A 21,373-nucleotide genomic window follows, 5' to 3' on the forward strand; every position below is an offset into this window, starting at 1 on the left:
TCATTGTAGCCATTACATCCCAACTCCGTGGCTCCGCATCTGTTACCCTTAGATGTTAGAAGTCCCCTCTGAGTCCGTCCCTCCCCTGCACCAATTTAAGAGGCTTGTACTGCTCCACCTTTTCCTCTCTTTCCTTTTCCGCAGGGTCTTCCTGCCCCCCTGTCTTCCCTCTTTCCGGGACTCCCCAGAGGCTGAGTCTTCTCCCGCCTGCTCCCCCCTCCTTCGTGCTTTGGCACCAGGCTCCTCCTCAGAGCTCTCCTCATTTCCGCGCGCCTCTATATTTGAACTTGGCGCGCGTACGTTGCCTCTGACCTTCCTTTCTACAGTTACGCTGCTCTCGGTACTACACTCCTCCCTTTCAGGCAGGACGTCTTGCTCCGAACTCCTCCCCCTTCCTCCTTCCTGTCCTGCTCTTTCTGACACACTGGCAACTCCCCCCCCTCCACTCCTTTCCGACGGGGGAGATGGTCCCGCTTTGCCACTCCCACTGGGGATTCCCTCTTCGTTCCCCTCTTTCTGACTGCTTCCCTCTCTATTGCCCCTTGGCCTGACCAGGGGGGCTCCCTTCTGGGAATCCTCTGATTCGCTAGACGGACTTTGGGACAACCTCGGCTCGTTGTCGTCCTCTTCCTCCTCGCCCTCGCTCTCTGTCTCCTCTCTCCCTAAAACCCTGACAATATATATAACAACCTCAAAAACCAAATCAGCATCAGATAAGTTGGGAACGATTTCTCAACTCATGTGCAACTGACTATATCAAATATTATAACCACAAAATACCAAAACAAAAAACATTTAAAAAGATAAATAAATGTTCATATATAATAAACACCTATTCATAACAAATGCCAAACACATTTAAACCAAATAGACTGAATTTGTGTCTTTAAGTGTTCTTTTGAATTTAGATTGGGTATTATGTAAAGATTTTTTAGTGCTGCTCAATCTTGCCTTCTGCATGGGTATAGTTTTTCTGTGGTCACACCACTTTTCCATTGTTGTATTATTTGGCACATTATGAGAGTCTTGGTTTATTTTGTCCATATGTGTATATGATAATTTGTGCTTGATTCCACTGCACCACTGAAGAAGGCCAATGTTTGGTCGAAACAGGTGTGGTATTTGTTATACATGAGTGTCTATCACATATAAACATTATTATGAAGTTTATTTTTTATTCATCTAAGTATTTGCTTTTAAATTGTTTGGTTATAAAGCTTCATATATTCAGTTGCACGGTATTTGAGAAGCCCTTTTACATAGTTGATTTGTGTTTGCTGCTGTTTTAGAAAACAGCTTGGCCCCAAATAAAGCAAAACCTGACCATCTCACTTTTAATCTCTAATGGGCTCAGAACTTGTACACTGTACTGAGATAGTGAACAAGGAAATGTGCCTAAAACACTCTGGAAATCCTGCTTCAACCCTTCCTTCTTTTTTTTACAAACAAGTGGCATTTCTCATCAAGTATATACGATTTTGCTTTTGAATATCTTCCCTTCCTTCTCAAATGTCATGGATAACTTTTTTTTGGGGGGGGGGTACATTTGTGTGAATTCCAAAAATATGGTATGGGCATACTTTGTTTTATTGCGCTTCGCTTTATTGCGCTTCGCAGATATTGCTTCTTACAAGGACACGGGTGCAGCTGCAGGCTGCTTCCAGGAGAAGGCAACCCCGCCCCCCCGCCCCCTCCTCTGCCCATCTTCCGGCCATGGGATTGAAGCTGGCTACTTTCCCCCTTCCCACCGCTGCAGCAAGTGGGGCCTGGCTTAATAGACCAACAGTATAGTGTAAACATAACTTTTATATGGGAAACAAAACAAAAAATTGTGTGACTTGTTTTCTTGGTCTGGAAACGAACCTGCAGTATCTCTGAGGTGTGCCTGTATATAGATTTTGTAATGTTATTCTCAAGATTGCCTGTATTTTATATTTATCTACATTTTAGGAAGTTTTGCCCCCTAGTGGTTAAAATTTTCCTGTTCATCTCTGAAGCAAGGCTGGATGGCGTGCTGCCAGTTGAAATATGCATTTAATCAAGAGCATGCCAAACTTAGGCTATCAATGATTCTCTCACTCCCATAACTAGCATATGCATTGGTTTTGGTTTTCTACTAATGCCACATGTGCTGTATGTCTTGTTGCTATGCACACTGGAACAAATCATAAGCTTTGTGCAGATAATGTAGCAAAGACCTTTGAGGTCCTTGTTGAGTAGTAAATCAGGCTTGGGAGACGATAGAATCTTGCTCCTAATTAAATTGGCACCTAACTTCAACTGCTGGAGGCTATTTCATATACTTCAGTGCTACTCCATAGGACTTCTCCTACAAACCAATCCCCTGAGGAGAATAGTTATGCTGGAAATAGTTACATCCATTTCTGCTCAGGAGATTGTAAGTTGCATATGCATTGCATGCTAACATCCAGGAGCGAAAAATAATGTCAGCAGCATTAGTCTGGGATGAAAATAGTGGACTGTCTTACAGGATTGTTGTAAGGATAGCTATGTATGTGGTGTGCTTTTTGAGGAAAAGCTGTGCCCAAACAGTAATAATTCTTAAGAAAATTATGTTCTGGGCACTGGAAATATTAAGCATTTTATTTGCCTTCTATGTTAGACTGACACACAACATTTTATGAGTTTTTGGATAGCTACTCATTTTACAGGGCAGATGTTTAGTTGTTTGAATCGGTGTTTCAAGGGAAATTGGATTCTTGCACCAAAAGCTTTGTTTGGTGGTATAAAGGTTTCACTCCACTTGCTCTCTTCTAGGAGAGGTCAGTACACAGGAATTTGTTCCTGGTCCACCAGAAAGAGCAGGAACATCAGAGCAGAGCTCGTTCCTGTCTCAGAAGGACCCCCATTCAATCATGGGGCAGGCATTTAGAGGACTGCTTTCAGCCATTTGGTATTTCAGTATCAGACTTCATCCAGTTAAAAGATGGTCTCCTGATTCACACGTCCTGCTCTGTTCCCAAGTAGAAAACAAATGTTCTTTTAAGTGACTTCTCTGGTCAGCAAACCATTCCAGGTGGCTCTTGCATGGCGGTAATGATCATCCCTGCACAGTAGCACCTCTGATTGGTGGCAACATATTGGAGGACAATATAATTCCATTTTGTTGATGTAGGCCCGACATGTCCAAAGTCCGATTTGGGGGCCTAATCTGGCCCACCTGGTTTAATCCGCCTCTGTGGCAGTTTATTTCCTGGGGTAAAATCATAAAAAAAACCTTCAGTCTTTGAAGAAGGTCAACAACTTTGGTTGGCCCTTTGGTCGGCCCTCACGGCCCTTCACTTCATCAAATCTGGCCCTCTTTGAAAAAAGTTTGGCCACCACTGATGTAGGCTGATTTGGGAATGTCTAAATGCTACGAAGCAGGCCTGTAACATAATATGGACACAGGACAGTCCTGTAATAATATTTTCAGCGCCTCCCTCACATCTTCTATTTATCCTGTGGCAGCTTGCCTAGAAGAAATTACTACTAAGAGTGGGTGAATGGCTTAGTCAGGTGCAATGATGGAGGCAAGCCATTCCTGGGAGTTTGGTTTCCTTCATTTCCTTGCAGCTTAATGTTGTCCACCAGTAGAACATCTTTATTTTCCGGATATCAAAGTACTTTATGAGCTGTTAAACCTCACCATAAACCCTGTAGGGATTACATATACAACCGAGGGATTGTTCTATCAAATCTTCAAATGTCAGTCTTCAGCTGCGCAGGTATGGTGCTTAGAAAATATTCAAACTCAAAAGACTTCTCTACAGTCAAAATAATGATTAGGAGTCTTCCTCGAGGACAACTTGTCTTTGTAGTTGAACAAAGAACGCTCACTTCAGCACTTTGAATACCTACAGCATGAGCTATAAAGTGGTTTAATCCTTTATAAGTGTTTGTCTGGCATTGTTGACCAGGAATGTAGCAAATTATAAACGACCAAGTGTGTAAATAATAGGCCTTCATTCATTTGGTTTGTAGGGTGGATAAGGCTACATAAAATATCTCGTGTAATGTTGAGAATCACCCCCTCTCTCCGTTTGTGTTTTTTTGGGGGGAGGAGGGAAGTACAGTTGATCACATTTTCATTAGGTGTCACTTAAATTTAAAACTTACCGGTAGATTTAATTGGTTTTAACATGCCTGGGGCATTATTACTGAATTACTAGACAGTAATTCATAATAATTTTTCCCATCAAAAGATGGGAAACTCCATGCAGAAATGGGGCCATTTAGGCGTTGTACTGAATTCTTCTCCTCAAAGTACTTTCCTGTTTCATTCCAGCCAACAAAACTCTCTCTCTCTCTCTCTCTCCCGCCCCCAAGAAACTATATTAGCACTTTTAAAGTGCATTTAATATTTGCATATCAATTAGAAATGTGCTACTCATTAAAAACAGCAATAAAGCATTTTCCAGCAACGTTACATGAATTACTAAAAATAAAAGCAGCTAAAACTAAAAGCACACATCTTCAAGACAGGCCCAAACTTATTTGTTTATTTGAAATCTTTTAATAAAATAAAAGTTATGCCTTAAAGTAAGAGGATGGGTAAATCATACCTGAGAAATATTTGTGGTATGTGAATATTAGATTAGGTTGAGATCTCTAAAAATCTTGTAGCAAACCATTTAATCTAAAATAAATAAATGATAAGAGATTGTCAAGGACCAGGATCCAACATATCATTATATTTAACAGTTGGTGCCCTTCTTACCATGAACTATGAATCCCTAAGTTAGGGATGAGGAACCTGTGGCCCTCCAGATGTTGTTGGACTCAAAGTCCCACCTTCCTCACCCAGCATGGCCAGTGGTCATGATGAGAGACGTAGTCCAACAACATCTGCAGAGCTAAACGTTCCCCATCATCTCTGCCCTAAGTGAATAACTCTTCCATGGCTAAACAGATTGCACCAGTGCTACACAGTTTGTGAGTTGTTGAGCTGAACGCAATGTGCAGGTTGCATACAGCAGCCTACCAGGAGCTTGATGGGTCTCTAGTTTTGGAAGCCTGAGCAGGACTGCAAAGCTGGGGTGGGGAATGTTGAAGCACCTAGCACACTGCACTGAATGGCTGGTGGCCCACATCTGCAGCTCGGTAGAATACAGCTTAGTTGTGTGTTGTTGCTTCGTCGTCTTAGTCGTGTTTGACTCTCCCTGACCCCATGAACCAGAGCATGCCTTGGAAACTCTCACTTTCTTCTCAAAGCTTCTCCTTTTTATGTCCGTGGAGTTTTCTTGGCAAAATACTGGAGTGGTTTGCCAGTTCCTTCTCCAGCTTAGTTGTGTAGCCCTCTCTTAATCATGTATGAAAAGAGCATTTCAGTCCAACACTGTGCTTCTGCACCCAAAGGTCAGACCATCTGTAGTACCCATATGCAGCTGAAATTACAGGGTTCAAATCACAGTATGACAGAAAAAGAGAGCAGAGTAGCAGCCACATTTGGACTTAAACTTGCCAGTGTTGGATATCTAATGTGTTTCAGGAGGTGGTATCTTCATGCACTACTAAATGTTTTCTCCACACCTCTAAAGAAGCAGAAGATCAAGAGTGCCTTTAAGCAACAGCACCATTCCCTCAGAAATATGCCGTCCTCCACATTTCTTGGTCATGAATAACAACTCCCAGACAAGCCTTAACCCCAGCACATCTCTCTTTTCAAATTAAGCACTGAAAGCAGAGTGTAATACTTCATACTCTCATTAGCTGAGTCAGCTTGGCCGGGAGGCTCCACTCCTGTATTTTTGTCTTCAAAGTCTGCAGTTATTTTCATCAGTCTCACTTTACTTGTAGATGTCTACAGTGGACTCAGCCATACAGCTGCAAATAAATTTTTTAAAGTGTTTTGGAAAGTACAGTATACAAACCTGACACTAGATGGCAATGGTGAGCTATGGCAAATTCAATATTTTTTTTTCAAATCATTTTTAAAAATGCATTTTCACAGCATTTTCTAATATGTTTGCAGATTCCACCAGTGTTCATAGTTGGCAAAGAAGTACTGTTTTTGACATTTAGCTGTAGTGTCCATCTGTCCTCACTATGATGTTGTTGTTGTTTATTAAACTTTCTATACCACCCTTCATCTGAGGATCCCAGGCCAGTTTATAATCTAAAAGCCCCAAAATACATACCACATTAACAACAGTAACCCCCCACCCCACCCCATAGATTTTTTTAATTAGCCAAAGGCCTGGGAGAAGAGGAAGGGTAAAGGCGTCAAGCGCCTCCCTGGGGAGCGCATTCCACAAGCAGGGAGCCACTGCAGAAAAGGCCCAATCTCATGTTGTCACCCCACCCCCACCCCGCAGAGGAGACACATGAAGAAGGCCCTTGGATAATGATTGCAGAGTCTGTTTCAGTTCATATGGGGAGAGACAGTCCTTTTACAATATTGTAAAAGTCCAACATTTTACAGCAGGGGTAGGCAACCTAAGGCCCGGGGGCTGGATCTGGCCCAATCGCCTTCTCAATCCGGCCCGCGGACAATCCGGGAATCAGAGTGTTTTTACATGAGTAGAATGTGTCCTTTTATTTAAAATGCATCTCTGGGTTATTTGAAGAGCCTGTCTGGTGTTTTTACATGAGCAGAATGTGTGCTTTTATTTAAAATGCATCTCTGAGTTATTTGTGGAACATAGGAATTTGTTCATTCCCCCCCCCAAAAAAATATAGTCCAGCCCCCCACATGGTCTCAGGGACGGTGGACCAGCCCACGACTGAAGAAGGTTGCTGACCCCTGTTTTACAGTATTGTTGAGAACTACCGTGTTTTTCACCCTATAGGACGCACTTTCCCCCCTCCAAAAATGAAGGGGAAATGTGTGTGCGTCCTATGAGGCGAATGCAGGCTTTCGCTGAAGCCTGGAGAGTGAGAGGGGTTGGTGCGCACCGACCCCTCTCGCTCTCCAGGCTTCAGGAAGCTATCCGCAAGCCTTGCAAGCCCGACAGGAGATCATTCCTGCGCACCCCGGGCTTCAGGCAGATATCGGGCAGCCCCACAAGCTCGGGGGACAGCGGGGAGGCGGAGTGCCGCCACCCCGCTATTCCCTGACCTGGTTTGGAGCCTGGCAAGCAAGCTTCTCCCCACCGCCAGCCCCACAAGCCCAGGGGACAACGTGGCAAGCCGCTGCCCCACGGAGGCTAGGGAGGCTGTCCCTGAAGGCAGAAGAGGGAGACGGAGCGCTTCGCCTCCCTCTTCTAGCTTGGGGATGGCTGCGGGGGGGGGGGGGAGAATAAATTGTTTCCCCCCCAAAAAACTAGGTGTGCCCTATGTGGCGAAAAATACGGTATATAGTCTAATCATAGCTGTATCTCCCTGAGAATTGAAAGTGTTTAGACTACTTTGTTATATCCATATGAGTTGCTAATTTATGTGTTGTCCAAGATAATTGTTGTACTCCCAAGGCAGGAAGAGGTTTCTGAGTCCATTTTTGGAGATTGGATCGAGCTGTTGAATATGTGAGTCCAATTCAGAAACAAGCTGTAAGCCACAAAAGCATAGTTTTGAGTCATTTCTGTTCTTTCAGGAGCGTAACTTCACTGAGCACGGATCTCCGTGGATGAGCGCTCTGACCATTGCACCACACTGCCTATTTACTTGGAGGCTTGAGTCTTACCTTTAAAAGTACCTTAGTTCTGCAATTCAGCATTCTCCCTACAGTGTTTAAAGATAAACATGCATAAATGTGCTTAGTCTCACATGAGAATAGCAGTCTGGATTATTCTCCAATTACATTGCTGTAGCATATGTTTTGCTTTATGCAGAATGCTCTATAATCCTTCAAAAGAAAGTAGCAGTTTATGACTATGCAGTAGATATTCTAGATTGTGATCTTGATTGTACCATAACAGGTCTGTACAAATCTAGAATTACTCCATGTAGGATTGTTGCCTTTTTCTCCATAATTTTATGGGAAATACTGTTTGAGGGTGTCTTCATATTTTGTAAATAAAATGGAAGGAGCATAAATATAAATATTTTATCAGCATTTAGTCACTGCTGGAGTTTTCTATGGAAGCACTAAAATGGCACTTAATCAGAATAAAAGGTATATTTAAACAAAGGTCAACATTTTTTTAAACGCATTGGAATCATGGTCTTAGTTTATTTGCGAGTAGTTGTTTGCACAAGTAAATGGGAAGCGTAATTTCCTGAAGTGGCAAAACTTTTATGCGAGACATTTATTACTAATAAGATGGTTTTATTGCCAAAATGAGTCCAAATTGGATCTGATGATGGGATTTTAGGAAAGCTTGTTGAAGCCATTCTTTCGTGGTTTGTTTAGAAGCTGCTTTGACAAGCAATTTTATGGTTGGCATGTGCTTTCATATTGAAAAAGAGGCGGGAACATTCTGAAGTTGAATCATGAAAATAAAAAGAACAATCAAGTAATGTTTTTGTGCCTATTGTATGTCCAAAGCATTTGAGCACCAACACTGTAGGCTTTTAAGAACATAATTTATTTTACTCCTGAATCTGCATTAATATGAGAGGTTGGATACTGACTGTTGCTCAGATTGAAGGTTTTGGATTATACCGTGCCAATAACTGTTGGAATACTTGTACATTGAAATTTAGTTTTCAAACTGGGATTAGAATGCAAACACCATTTTTTTAAATTCAAAGTTTCTGCTATTAATTTAACGATTACTTGAAAGTTTAACAAAAATGGCTGAGTCTCAGCAGATGTAATACTTCTTCCTGTTTAAAATTCTATCATAATAGTCAGGAATTGATTGCTGCTGGATTGGAATCTTTCAGATAAATATTTTTCTTTTCCCCATTTCCCAGAGAATACTAACACAGCTAACCAGCGGCAGAAAGGGCTTGCATCAACTGACATTGGCTATGAGAGATTCAGTATGAAATGGAGCTACTTACACCTTTATAATAGTTGAATAAAAAGGCAAATTTTGGCTGGTGCAATTTCTCCTACAATGGCAACACTATGAAAGCAGTGCCTAAAATGTGTACAGGTGATCCCTCCTTAGCTCAGTGTTTCATCAAATTGGAGGTGCGGTGTTGGCACAGTCATAGTCACTGCTTGGTCACTTAGTCACTGTCTTGGTCACTTTTGTGGGTCTGAACATTCATGAATGAGTTGAAGTTGGGGACTGAAGTCACCAAATTTGTGAATCATTCCTTTTTCTCAGAATGGTGAGAATTTAAGTAAGCTACAGCCCTCCAAAGTTGTTGTTATTGTTGTTGTTTAGTTGTTTAGTCGTGTCCAACTCTTCGTGACCCCATGGACCAGAGCACACCAGGCATTCCTGTCTTCCACTGCCTCCCGCAGTTTGGTCAAACTCATGTTCGTAGCTTCAAGAACACTGTCCAACCACCTTGTCCTCTGTCGTTCCCTTCTCCTTGTGCACGCAATCTTTCCCAACATCAGGGTCTTCGGATGCCCCTATTCCCTCAATCCCAATCTTCCTCTTGTGAGCAGAAAGTCTGACGGGAAGTTGTAAACATACTGTTCTCCCCATGATCAGGAAACCATGATCAGTGTTTTCAATAGTGGGAAGACTTGTAAGCATGTTCACCCCCAAAACATTTTGGGATCCTGCCCCTCACCCTTGGGATCCTTGAGGATGTGGATTTGGCATTAATGTTTAGATTAAACATTAGATTAGATTGTTTAGATTAAACATTAGCATAAAATTTCTTAAAATATGTGTATGCTGTAGCAGAGGCTTGGCATGAGATATTTAGTTTTATTTATGTACATTTGTATCCTGCCTTTTATATCCTGCCTTTCTTCCTACAAGCTATAGATAACTGCCCAGCATTTCCTTGGAAACATTAAAGGAAGGAGATTTCCAGAGGTTAGGCAGGTTACTTCATTGTCTTACATATATAGGAAGGCTTTCCTAATATTTAATCTACCTTCCTGTAGCTGAGAGTGGTTGCTTTTGTTTGAGCTCTTTAGGTTTCAAACAGCAATTCTCTAACTGGTGGAACCAGAATACTTTGATTTGGGGTATATTAGACTTGAATCATTTTGTTTGACCTTTTGTTAAACATTACCTTGTGGACGCCAAGTACCTTTTACTGCTTACTTTAAAGGAGTTACTCTCAAAAGCCAATAAATTAATAATTGTAGCTCCTACTGTTTTTTACACGCACACACACACAGAGAGAGAGAGAGAGAGAGAGAATATAAATCAAGAAATGTTAACTGCAACACACAAGAAGCACCCCTATCTGGAGAGTTTAGTTTTAGGGAAGTAAAATTTCTTCAGATGCTCTTACTGGTATTGCTGTGACTCCCTTAGATAAAATGGAATTATGAACATTCCTACTGATTAATGTATTTTTTATACTCCAGAGTCTTCCATATTATGATCCATTATTTTGGAAAAGCAAAATTATGACAATTGAGGTTACAGTCTAGAGAATCTGGAAACAATTCATTCAGATGTTTGCATGCTTTTGAAGGACTAAACACAGCACTTTGCACAGTGATGTAATAGGCTATTACCAGGCCATGGCAAAATACATGTCTGCTAGTCTGGATTGCCCTTTTGTTTTGTGCAAAGTTGAGTAATTCCTGTGTAGTCATGTGTTCTCATATCTATCCACTGCTATATAAAGACCCTCAAAGACCGATTCACCCTTATCCCCATCTCATTGTGCTGCCGCATCTAGTTCTAGCTTTCGCATGCTGTGAAACCACAGCCAGTCATAACCGTTAAAACTATATTTATATGATGCAGACTAACTTTGCTATGCTTTATTGTTTTATCATACTACACTATATGACCGCTAGTGCTAGGGTTTTTTCTGGTTTTAATACATGTTTTAGAAAAGCATATATATTAAATTCCTTAATATATTAACAGGGGTTGCAGCCTTTTGTTTCTTGACCATGATTGCCATACAGTTTTGCCTTCCTTTTCTGATGGAATGTGAAGAAATTACTAGGACCCAGATGGTGGGAACCTATTAAAAGGACCAATGAGCTGCTGCAGATATCTGGTTTCTAGTATGCTGAGACTGCAGACAGTAACCTTCAGGAGAGGTTAAGCTGCCCTGAAGCAAACTGACCTTGTGACTTTTATCACTTCCTGTTGGCAGACAGGGAAAATTTACTCAAACGGATAGGAATTAATGAAGGAATTAATTGAACAGGAAGTCTTTCAACCCTGGAGAGAATGGATGTAATAACGTAGACAGCATTGCTGTTATTGTTGATCTCTGGCAGACTTGGGGTGTGTGTGTGTGCACATTCATATGTGTGTATTTTGGGGAGCTGATACATGACAAGATTTATCTGTGCTTGCTGAAATTGAAAGGAGGCATAATAGAAGGGATGGAAATCCTCTTGTGGAAACCCAGCCCTGGTGTTTGTCTGTGCTTCTGTTTATGCTTTTTAGCCATGCTGTTTTTCTAGGAAAAGAGGTGCTGGAACTCACCATGAACACTTCCTTCATTCTCTAAGAATGGCAATGGCACCACCTGAGATGTGCTGTAACTGAGTTCTGGCTGTAAAAAAACCTCTGCTTTTTAGTAATGGGGTTTGCAACATGGTCATGCACCTATTTTATATATATAAATTAAAAATAAATAAAACAACATTCTTTTATCCCACCTTTCTCTGGCAAGCAGGCACAAGGTGGTTTACATCTACCAACTAAAAACCATCTAAGAACAGAATAATTTAAAATGACAGTGGAATACCAGCTGTTTAAAACTATGATGAACAGGCAGTAGCAATAAAATGAGTCTTACAAGGTTTCAGCTTAAAAATGGCCACTTAAACAAAACTGCCTCTGGGAGCAAAAATACCTTTCTGGGGAGATAATTTCATAATTCGGTTTCCACAATCCAAGAGCTGTGCTTTCTCTTTCTTGTTTTGTACCAAGCAAAACTCTGCTACTGGTGGATCGATGAGTAGGTCGCAGAAACTGAGCAAAGTTCTTAAACAGAGGTGGAGGGAGGTGATTCCTGAGATAACCTGGGCCCAGAACATTTAGACTTTGGAAGACCAAAGCCAGTGCCTCAAATCGAACATGGAAACAAAGGGATAGGCAGCCGCAGCTGACACAAAACTACCATAAATTGTTAGATCCAGATAACAGTCTAGCTCCCACATTCTGGACCCATTGGCATTTTTGGAATCTATTTCATGGCCCCACCCAAGACCTGTTCATAGGTAGGCTAAGAGCAGGACACCAGCTGACTTGCACCTAGTGCCTGACTAGTGGCCTTATATGATTTCACCTGATATCCCTTCCTGAAAATGCTCTACCACCTATGCTGAGCAGACATAATCATAGCAGAAAAGTATGAACCCTTCACTGCCATCCACCACCGATGAGATGGACTGTAACCTGTGTTTGATTGAATTGGGTCTCTTTGAGTCTTCTGCCATTTGCACTTTAGCCGTCTCTCAGCTTAAGTTCAGCCAGCTCCTCAAAATATCAAGGAGAGGGTCCCTTGCTACAAGACAGGCGAAGGATGTCTTAAGAGTAATTGAGTTAATTGTCCAGGTCACATCCAAATTCCAGAGGTCAAGCAGGCTACCAACAGGCCCACAGGTCATATCAGATGGGAAACCCCCAAGAAACATCAGGAAACCATCTGCCTCTATCAGCCTCCAGATGCAGACCATTCTGATAGGCCAGGGTCACTCCGTTTCTGCTCCCAAGCAATTTCCCCTCTTTTGTAGGCTTAGCATTCCCCCTTTCATATGCTGAAGTGCACCTCCATGGAAACCTTTGGGAATAAAGGGGGAAAGGGGAAGGGAGGAAGACAGTTATTCTCCCTTTTCCCTGGTGGCACGTTGCCCCTCCTTGCATCCATTACTTGTAGGCTGTATTTCACATGATTGCTTTTTAAATTGGGGCTTGTGGAACTGTCATGCCAAGTTTAAGATCAGATACCTTGGAGTACACTTGGAATCAATCATTTGGATACGTTACAAGTGTATTGTGTGTTTACATGCTCATTTAGAATGTTGAAACTTCCATTTTTAAATTCAGTTTTATTTTATTGTTTATCATTGACATCGTTTGTGTGTGTGTGTGCACATGTGTGTGTGCGCGCATGCGCCTTAGCACACGTTCCATTTGTACAATATTCTATTAGAAATATAAAAAGTAACATCACTGAACATAGATGAATTAATCTAATAATGAATAATAAACAAACAGACAGAATTGGGGGGAAACAAATAATAGTAAAGACTATTTTTTCAATCAATAGTAAAGACTGTTTCAGTCATACTAACTCAATAAGTGGTTGAGATTTCCATGACGATGCTTCGGGAACATAATAAAGCTATAGCAATTCTTTTTATTAAAGATTTCTTAGTTTACAAAAATACTTTCATTGTCTCTTTTTTTCAAGTTGTGTTTTCTACAGATCAGTTTCATTTGTTGTGAGACATTAGTGTTGCATGCAGTATTAGGCTGGGAAGAAAAGCGAGGGAAAGCGGGGGAGGGGAACGGTGGGTGGGATGGGAATGCTTCTGTTCTTCTGCTAAGTGTATGTGTGGGGTTTTGTCTCAGCATCACTTGCATGGATTCTCTTACTATTCGCTTGATGTATTTCCTTGATGGTGAGAGAGGTGGTATAGTGGTTAGCATAGCTATAGCAATTCTGACTTCAGTTATATTTAGCTTCCCCAGGTTAAGATGAAACTGTTTAAAGTGGGCAGGCTTCTCAGACAACTGTGGGTACTTCAGTTGAAACCTGATGCTGTGTCTCAACTGGTGTTAGAGTAATTAAGTGAAACAAAATTCAATAAAGTCATTTTTCACAGTAGGTTCTCTCCTTGCTTTCCCCCCTTCTCTTTTACTGCCTCCCATCATGCACATGTTTCACAATGTGCCATTTACCAGACTAAGTTTCAGGTCTTGTATTTCTATCAGGCTAAGCAATTTGTTTCCATCTACCATGGGTGCAGTCACAAAATTAAAAGACTCCTTCTTCTTGGGAGAAAAGCGAAGACAAAACTAGACAGCATCTTAAAAAAGCAGACACATCACCTTGCCTACAAAGGTCCGTATAGTTAAAGCTATGGTTTTCCCAGTAGTGATGTATGAAAGTGAGAGCTGGACCATAAAGAAGGCTGATCACCAAAGATTTGATGCTTTTGAATTATGGTGTTGGAGGAGACTCTTGAGAGTCCCATGGACTGCAAGAAGATCAAACCTATCCATTCTTAAGGAAATCAGCCCTGAGTGCTCACTGGAAGGACAGATCCTGAAGCTGAGGCTCCAATACTTTGGCCACCTCATGAGAAGAGAAGACTCCCTGGAAAAGACCCTGATGTTGGGAAAGATTGAAGGCACAAGGAGAAGGGGACAACAGAGGACACGATGGTTGGACAGTGTTCTCGAAGCTACTAACATGAGTTTGACCAAACTGCGGGAGGCAGTGGAAGACAGGAGTGCCTGGCGTGCTCTTGTCCATGGGGTCACAAAGAGTCGGACACGACTAAACAACAACAACCATTGGTGCAAACTGTGGCCTTCCAAGTGTTGTTGGATTACAACACCTATCATCCCTGACCCATTGGCTATGCTGGCCAGGCTGATTGGAGTTGGAGTGCAACAGCACTGGGAGCGCCACAGGTTCATCACCCCTGCTTTAAACAGTATTATTAAACTTGCAAGTTCTGTTATTTCTGTCACAGTGAAAGCACTCCAGGCCTCTGCTAAAACCTTGGTTGATCAGTGGTTTGTTGTGTAAATGTTCATTCAGGCTGCTATTTGCCATCACCTTTGTGGCTGACATGAGTTACAATTCAGCAGTATAAAAGCACATTCTGAATGTTTTATCGCACTGAATGCAACCCAGAAACGGAACCCAGGATTGATCTGTGCAGACAGAACCAGGCTCAGCTTTCAGTGACTAGGCGGTGGACTACAGGGTGTTAAGAGGAATATCTCTACTTTCCATTATGGACAATCATCATGATTCCATCCTCAATGGACAGACTTTTTTGATTCCCTGCTTCTGTCAGTTATCTGTATTATCAGGTAGTAAAGGGAAAACATTACTGGAAGAAATGAAAAGAAAGCAGGTAGCAGACTCTTCAGCTACTTCTTAGAATCATAGAATCATAGAGTTGGAAGAGACCACAAGGGCCATCGAGTCCAACCCGCTGCCAAGCAGGACACACCATCAGAGCACTCCTGACATATGGTTGTCAAGCCTCTGCTTAAAGACCTCCAAAGAAGGAGACCACACTCCTTGGCAGCAAATTCCACTGTCGAACAGCTTTTACTGTCAGGAAGTTCTTCCTAATGTTTAGGTGGAATCTTCTTTCTTGTAGTTTGGATCCATTGCTCCGTGTCCGCTTCTCTGGAGCAGCAGAAAACAACCTTTCTCCCTCCTCTATGTGACATCCTTTTATATATTTGAACATGGCTATCATATCACCCCTTAACCTCCTCTTCTCCAGGCTAAACATGCCCAGCTCCCTTAGCCGTTCAGGCATCGTTTCCAGGCCTTTGACCATTTTGGTTGCCCTCCTCTGGACACGTTCCAGTTTGTCAGTGTCCTTCTTGAACTGTGGTGCCCAGAACTGGACACAGTACTCCAGGTGAGGTCTGACCAGAGCAGAATACAGTGGCACTATTACTTCCCTTGGTCTAGATGCTATACTCCTATTGATGCAACCCAGAATTGCATTGGCTTTTTTAGCTGCCGCGTCACACTGTTGGCTCATGTCAAGTTTGTGGTCAACCAAGACTCCTAGATCCTTTTCACATGTACTGCTCTCAAGCCAGGTGTCACCCATCTTGTATTTGTGCCTCTCATTTTTTTTGCCCAAGTGCAATACTTTACATTTCTCCCTATTAAAATTCATCTTGTTTGTTTTGGCCCAGTTCTCTAATCTGTCAAGGTTGTTTTGAAGTGTGATCCTGTCCTCTGGGGTGTTAGCCACCCCTCCCAGTTTGGTGTCATCTGCAAATCTTAGAATACTTTTATAGTTCATTGCAAGTAACCATTGCGTTTTAAGCTATTCTGTGGTACAAGGTTGGAGAGAGTGGTAAAAATGTACTAAATGTTTGTGGGTATACCCATTCCAAATTGAAAAATAGCTTTCACACAGCCACACTTAGAAACAACACAATACAGCCTAACTGTCAAATGACAAAGCAGTTACTGGGTTCTTTACTAAGAGATTGAAACTCTGCCTAAGCTCCATTACTAACCATTTATGTCCTGACCCTTTGAACTATGTTGCTAGATGGCTGCCACCTTTCTTCATCCTGTGTATATGTAGGTGTGGATGCTGGTCAGTTTCTGCACAGTAGTCAGCAGAAGCTGTGTGCTACTCCGGCGTATGAGTGCCCGCTAGTGACTAAACCATTTATGTTGTTATACGCTATAAATATCTTCATGGTACGAGAGCAGAGCTGATCCTGCAGCCTGATATAATTTCATAGTCCGAAGGCCACCAAAGAGGCCATTTTAATCATCCAAGCTAACCTCCTGTGCAGAATATATATTGGCTGAATTAGATCATCTATTTTAAATCATATTGTCTTGATAATTCCAGACTGTTGCAAAGGCTGTCCATATTTTCCGTCTGCATAGGATCTTGACTCTGGCGTTGAATCTGACTTCTTGAAAACATTGGTTTATATTTTTAATATCTTCATAACACTTTTCATAAACTAGGCTGTGTCTCTCAATCATTCAGAAAACAAATGTTTAAGGAAAGGATTTTCTGTTTCCATAATTTCACGGCCCCATTTTCATTTCTGAAAGGATTTATTGATTTAAAGGGATACATAATTATAATTTAGGTGATTTTATAATGAGGATTTTTCAGAGTTTTGGTTCTGTGATGAGAAACTAGTGTGCTAGATGACATTAATTGGTTTATATTATGCTTAGTAGAGGTGTAGGATTACTGTTTAAAGGTATGATTTGTGCATTATAAAGTTTTTTTAAAAAACGGAATTGTTTAATAATTACTGATCATATATAATAAAAACTATTATGGTTTGTTTATATGATGGTTATTGCTTCAGTGCCTCTGGAAAAGGTATTATTAAAATTTATTTTCGGTACCATTTTGAGTTCTTAATTTCTGTATTTTTGCATACTTTCCTAATCATTTAATTCTCCTGAAATTATTATACTCCTGCTTCATTGCTATCTGCTGCTTTCAACAGAAATTTATTCATAGTCCACAGACCTTCAAAGTCCAGAAACAACCGGGGGGGGGGGGAGGCCTGCATGCCAGTGGGTAGGTGGTGCCAGAGGCAAAATGTGGGTTAGCAGCAGATGTAATTCGTACCCTTTTAATGTAGGCTACATTCCAGGCACAAAAGTCAAGCATTTGTACACCCTCCTTCACACATCTCCACACAGACAACCAAGAGGTATTATCCTAGTTCAAGGATACATGTCAGCAAGTCAGTAGCCCTCGGAGGGGGGGGGGCACAGAGCAGGGCTGGTGAGCCGTGTGGCCTTGGGAAAAGGTGTGGTTCGGTTTAGGACCGAGGTATCTGAAGGCCCACTTTCTGCGTTATGAGCCTCCCAGCCAGCATTCCCTGAAATATTCTTGGATGGGACCAATGAGGAGCCTTTTCTGTAGCTGTGCCTAAGTTCCGGAGCTGCCAGAGGAATGTTGCCTCAGCAGTTCGAAAGCACGTCAAAGTGCAAGTAGATAAATAGGTACCACTCCGGCGGAAAGGTAAATGGCATTTCCGTGCACTCCTCTGGTTTGCCAGAAGCGGCTTAGTCATGCTGGCCACATGACCCGGAAGCTGTATGCCGACTCCCTCAGCCAATAAAGCGAGATGAGCGCCGCAACCCCAGAGTCATCCACGACTGAACCTAATGGTCAGAGGTCCCTTTACCTTTACCTTAGAAGCTAGTAAAAACCTTCCTTTTCCAGCAGGCTTTTGTTTTTAGATGGCTGTTTCATTGTATTTGCTTTCATAGGCTTATTTGGAGATGGAGACCTTTTTCTGCTGCTGTTTTCCTTTTTAGAGTGTTAATGTTTTTGTATTTGATACTTTGAATTTTATGTTTGCAGCCCCCTTGGGCTTCTTATGAGGAAAGGAGGGTACAAATGAAGAAATACCTCTCCCTGTACCAGCCTGTTCTGATCCTTAGGGGGGAAATTAATCAGGTGGTGACATAAGATCAGGCCTTCTCAGTGGTGGTGCCCTGAACATGGAACACCCTCTTGCTTGAAGTTTGACTAGCCCTGACATTGCCTTTTTGCTTTGCCCTGTACCCAGACCTCTCTGGCTCCATCACCGTGGCACATTCTTTACGCTGGCAGGGTTGAGTTCTAATGCTGCTGTAATTCCTGGTGGGATTGAAGCTTTTGCCCCTTCCCCTTTTGCCTCTTGTCTTTCTCAATAGCCAATGTTTCACCTCTGTGTTTCTTAGGTCTCTCTAGCACAAAACCAAAAGCACAAACCATAACCTTCCCAGATTCATCATCAGCTTAATCGCCAGATGTTTGTGGGGAGGGAACACAAAACATTATGTCTTAAATGGGAAACAGCTAGGGCATATTTTGTGCCCTAAGAAGAACCTTTCATTTCCCCCCTACCCCTCCTGGCCTTTATCCTCCTGTGCCAGGGGAACCTTGCATGTGTACTTGTGAGAAAATTGGTTATGCTGTGGAGAACTGTGGTTGATGCTTGATATAAAATGCAGTATTATGGAAGGGAAAAAATGTGAACAAGCATGTGTTAATTCTCACTAAGGGTGTATGAAGGGACAATCTGGGAGTGTTTATGCAAATGACAGCAGCTTGGCGGGAAACCAGCAGAGCATTCATTTTCGGCTGTTGAAATGACATGAACTTGGCATTGGTTTCAGAGATGCCGCAACTCTTACAAAACCAAAGGCGTTAGCTAGTCGAGGAGCATAGACTCTGCAGTCATCCTGTAGCTAAGCAGGGACACATAATCCAATTGAATTGGGTGAGCTGTAAAGGGAATCTAGTTTGAAGGAAGGTCTTCTGTGGGCCAAAGGCGGCACAGAGGACATCGCCAAATTACCTGTGTTTCTACCAGGATCTAATTATTCATATTCTGGATCAGTTCAAATGCATGGCAATATTTATCCATCATTAATGAACTGTCTTCCTGGGAACTTAACAAGATTGCCCCACTGTGAAGGTTCTGTGTCACTGTCATAGATAGGAACTGTTCTTGCATTACTAGGGTGACATAGTTGCTGCTTCCATGTGGCCATATCCTTGCCGCTCTGGTAATGTTCAAATAGGCAGTGCATTCAGTATGCCTGAATGATGTGGTATGGAAAGAAACCATGTTGTATGCCCTTCCAGAGTGGTCTACATTTCAGATGATGCCTCACTTCACAGAATGCAGCCACATGAAATTATAGAAGATACAACCATGTGCTTTGAGCAGCTTGACTTGTTAAGAGAGGTGTGATTTTTTTTCTTCTTCTTCTCGCTGCTCATGTGTATTTGAAAGGGACAAGAGCCTAAAAGAGCATATGTTCACAGGGCAAACATAATGTGCAGCTCATGAATTTTGTACGTGCCCATTGTCTCAGAGTACAAAGAAAAAAAATGAATGGGCTCTCAAAGGAGTTTATGAATCAATTGCCTATTCAGTGAAAGACAGTGCTGCTATTGCTGCAAAAATGGAAAAGCCCATGCCATATCATCATCATCATCATCATCATCATCATCTAAAGAAAGTTTACTTTTTAAATATATATATTGCATGTGTTCTGCTTTTACCTAATATTTCTCATCCTTCTGACTTTTTTTCATTTGTTTCCAGGTATTAAAAAATTATGAGTTTTATATCTTCTCCATATAAAGTTGGGTGTGATATTCACAAAGTATTAAAAATTGCTGTTTATTTGCAGTTTTAATTCTCCTCCTAATGAAACCTCCCTTGGTTATTGTAGAAGCTGTTTTACAGGGTTTTTTTCTTTCTTTAAAGCAACCTGATATTTCTGTGAGATTTATAACCAATTACAGTGCTCAAAAATATACAGAATTGGCATGTTTATCAGACGGCTATATTGGCATTAGCTTAAAATCTTGCCCTTCACATTGACTTAATTTTTGCTTCTCTTCAGCTGCCTTTCCTTCCTAATTGCATTTGTTTTCCTCTGTTTTTCTTAGGCCAAGGCTGCAAGCACAAAGAAAGTTTGCTCAGTCTCAGCCAAACAGTCCCAGCACAACTCCAATAAAGATAGTGGAGCCATTATTGCCCCCTCCAGCTACACAGATTTCTGACCTCTCCAAAAGGAAGCCCAAGACAGAAGATTTCCTTACATTTCTCTGCCTTCGAGGTAAGTGTGTCCCCTATCCCAGCATACCAATGTAGGGGGGGAAATGAACTTTTAAGATTTACACTCCAGATACTCATTTCTTCCCCATTACATAGTTCCAAAAGTGCTCGAAAAGAGCATTTAGGAAGAAGGGAAAGTTGAGGACAGGGAAGAGGAAGAAGGTGGGGAAAATCCATATTCCTCACTGCAGAGTGCACCTTCTCTGCTTCTGACTTGGAAGCAGTACAGTCATACCTCATGTAACGTTTGCTTCATGTTACATTTTTTCAGGTTGCGTCCCACGGTGACCCGGAAGTACCGGAAAGGGTTACTTCCGGGTTTCACTGCTCACACATGCGCAGAAGCGCTAAATCGTGCTCCGTGCATGTGCACAAGTGCCAAATCACGCCGCGCACCTGCGCAGATACGGCACTTCAGGCTGCGGGCTTTTCATGTCGCGAGCAGGCCTCCGGAACGGATCCCGTTCACAACCAGAGGTGCCACTGTATTATCTCATAGAATGTTTTCTGCAAATAATTTGATGAATTTTAACCAAAATTTCCTCTCAGCCTTTAAATTCTGTCTGATGGCTGAGGACAGAATTCCATGTCATGTGCGTATCCGTGGAACAAAATCCTAACAGCTGCATTTCCTAAGAGAAGAGCAGCCACTCAAGGAATTTTGAGTGGAGATGTGCAAGGTTGAGGTTTTTTAACTTCCCCCCTGCTATGGATTGCCCCTGTTCCACATTGATCTTTCACTGACTCCATCCCAAGTGTGAGGTTCTCAACATGTATTGGAGGCACAGAGGTTAAATTATGATACCTCCAAAAGGCATCTTTAAAATAAAGATTAAAAACCCACGGGGACTCTAAATCTGTTTTTGAGGGCAAATACATATTTGGAACTTTTTTACTTGGAGCAGAGAAAGATCTAAATGTTGGGGTTAAAGCACCAAAACTTACAAATTTCTTGCTAAAGCTGCTTTTTTACACAGAGTTTAGTTAGCTAAGTGTACAACCCTCCAAAATAAGCATAAACATGCCCTATAGGTATAGGGTTGGATCCAGACTTTAGTTAGTCATTTATGTTCCATGATTTCAGTGGGTCTGCTTGAAGCATG

At 41.9% G+C, this 21,373-nt stretch overlaps 1 protein-coding gene across 3 annotated transcripts in view; it reads left to right on the forward strand.

Moving 5' to 3' along the window:
* Positions 1–21,373, forward strand: part of JARID2 (jumonji and AT-rich interaction domain containing 2) — a 190,667-nt gene that overhangs the window by 122,762 nt on the left and 46,532 nt on the right. For all 3 annotated transcript variants that reach the window (XM_081873349.1, XM_081873350.1, XM_081873348.1), the window contains exon 4: positions 20,102–20,271. In XM_081873349.1, the coding sequence (XP_081729475.1) occupies positions 20,102–20,271 (170 nt within the window). The remainder of the gene's footprint in view (positions 1–20,101; positions 20,272–21,373) is intronic.

This window comes from Podarcis erhardii, assembly GCF_964252035.2.
Source record: "Podarcis erhardii genome assembly, chromosome: 8".
NCBI lineage: Eukaryota > Metazoa > Chordata > Lepidosauria > Squamata > Lacertidae > Podarcis > Podarcis erhardii.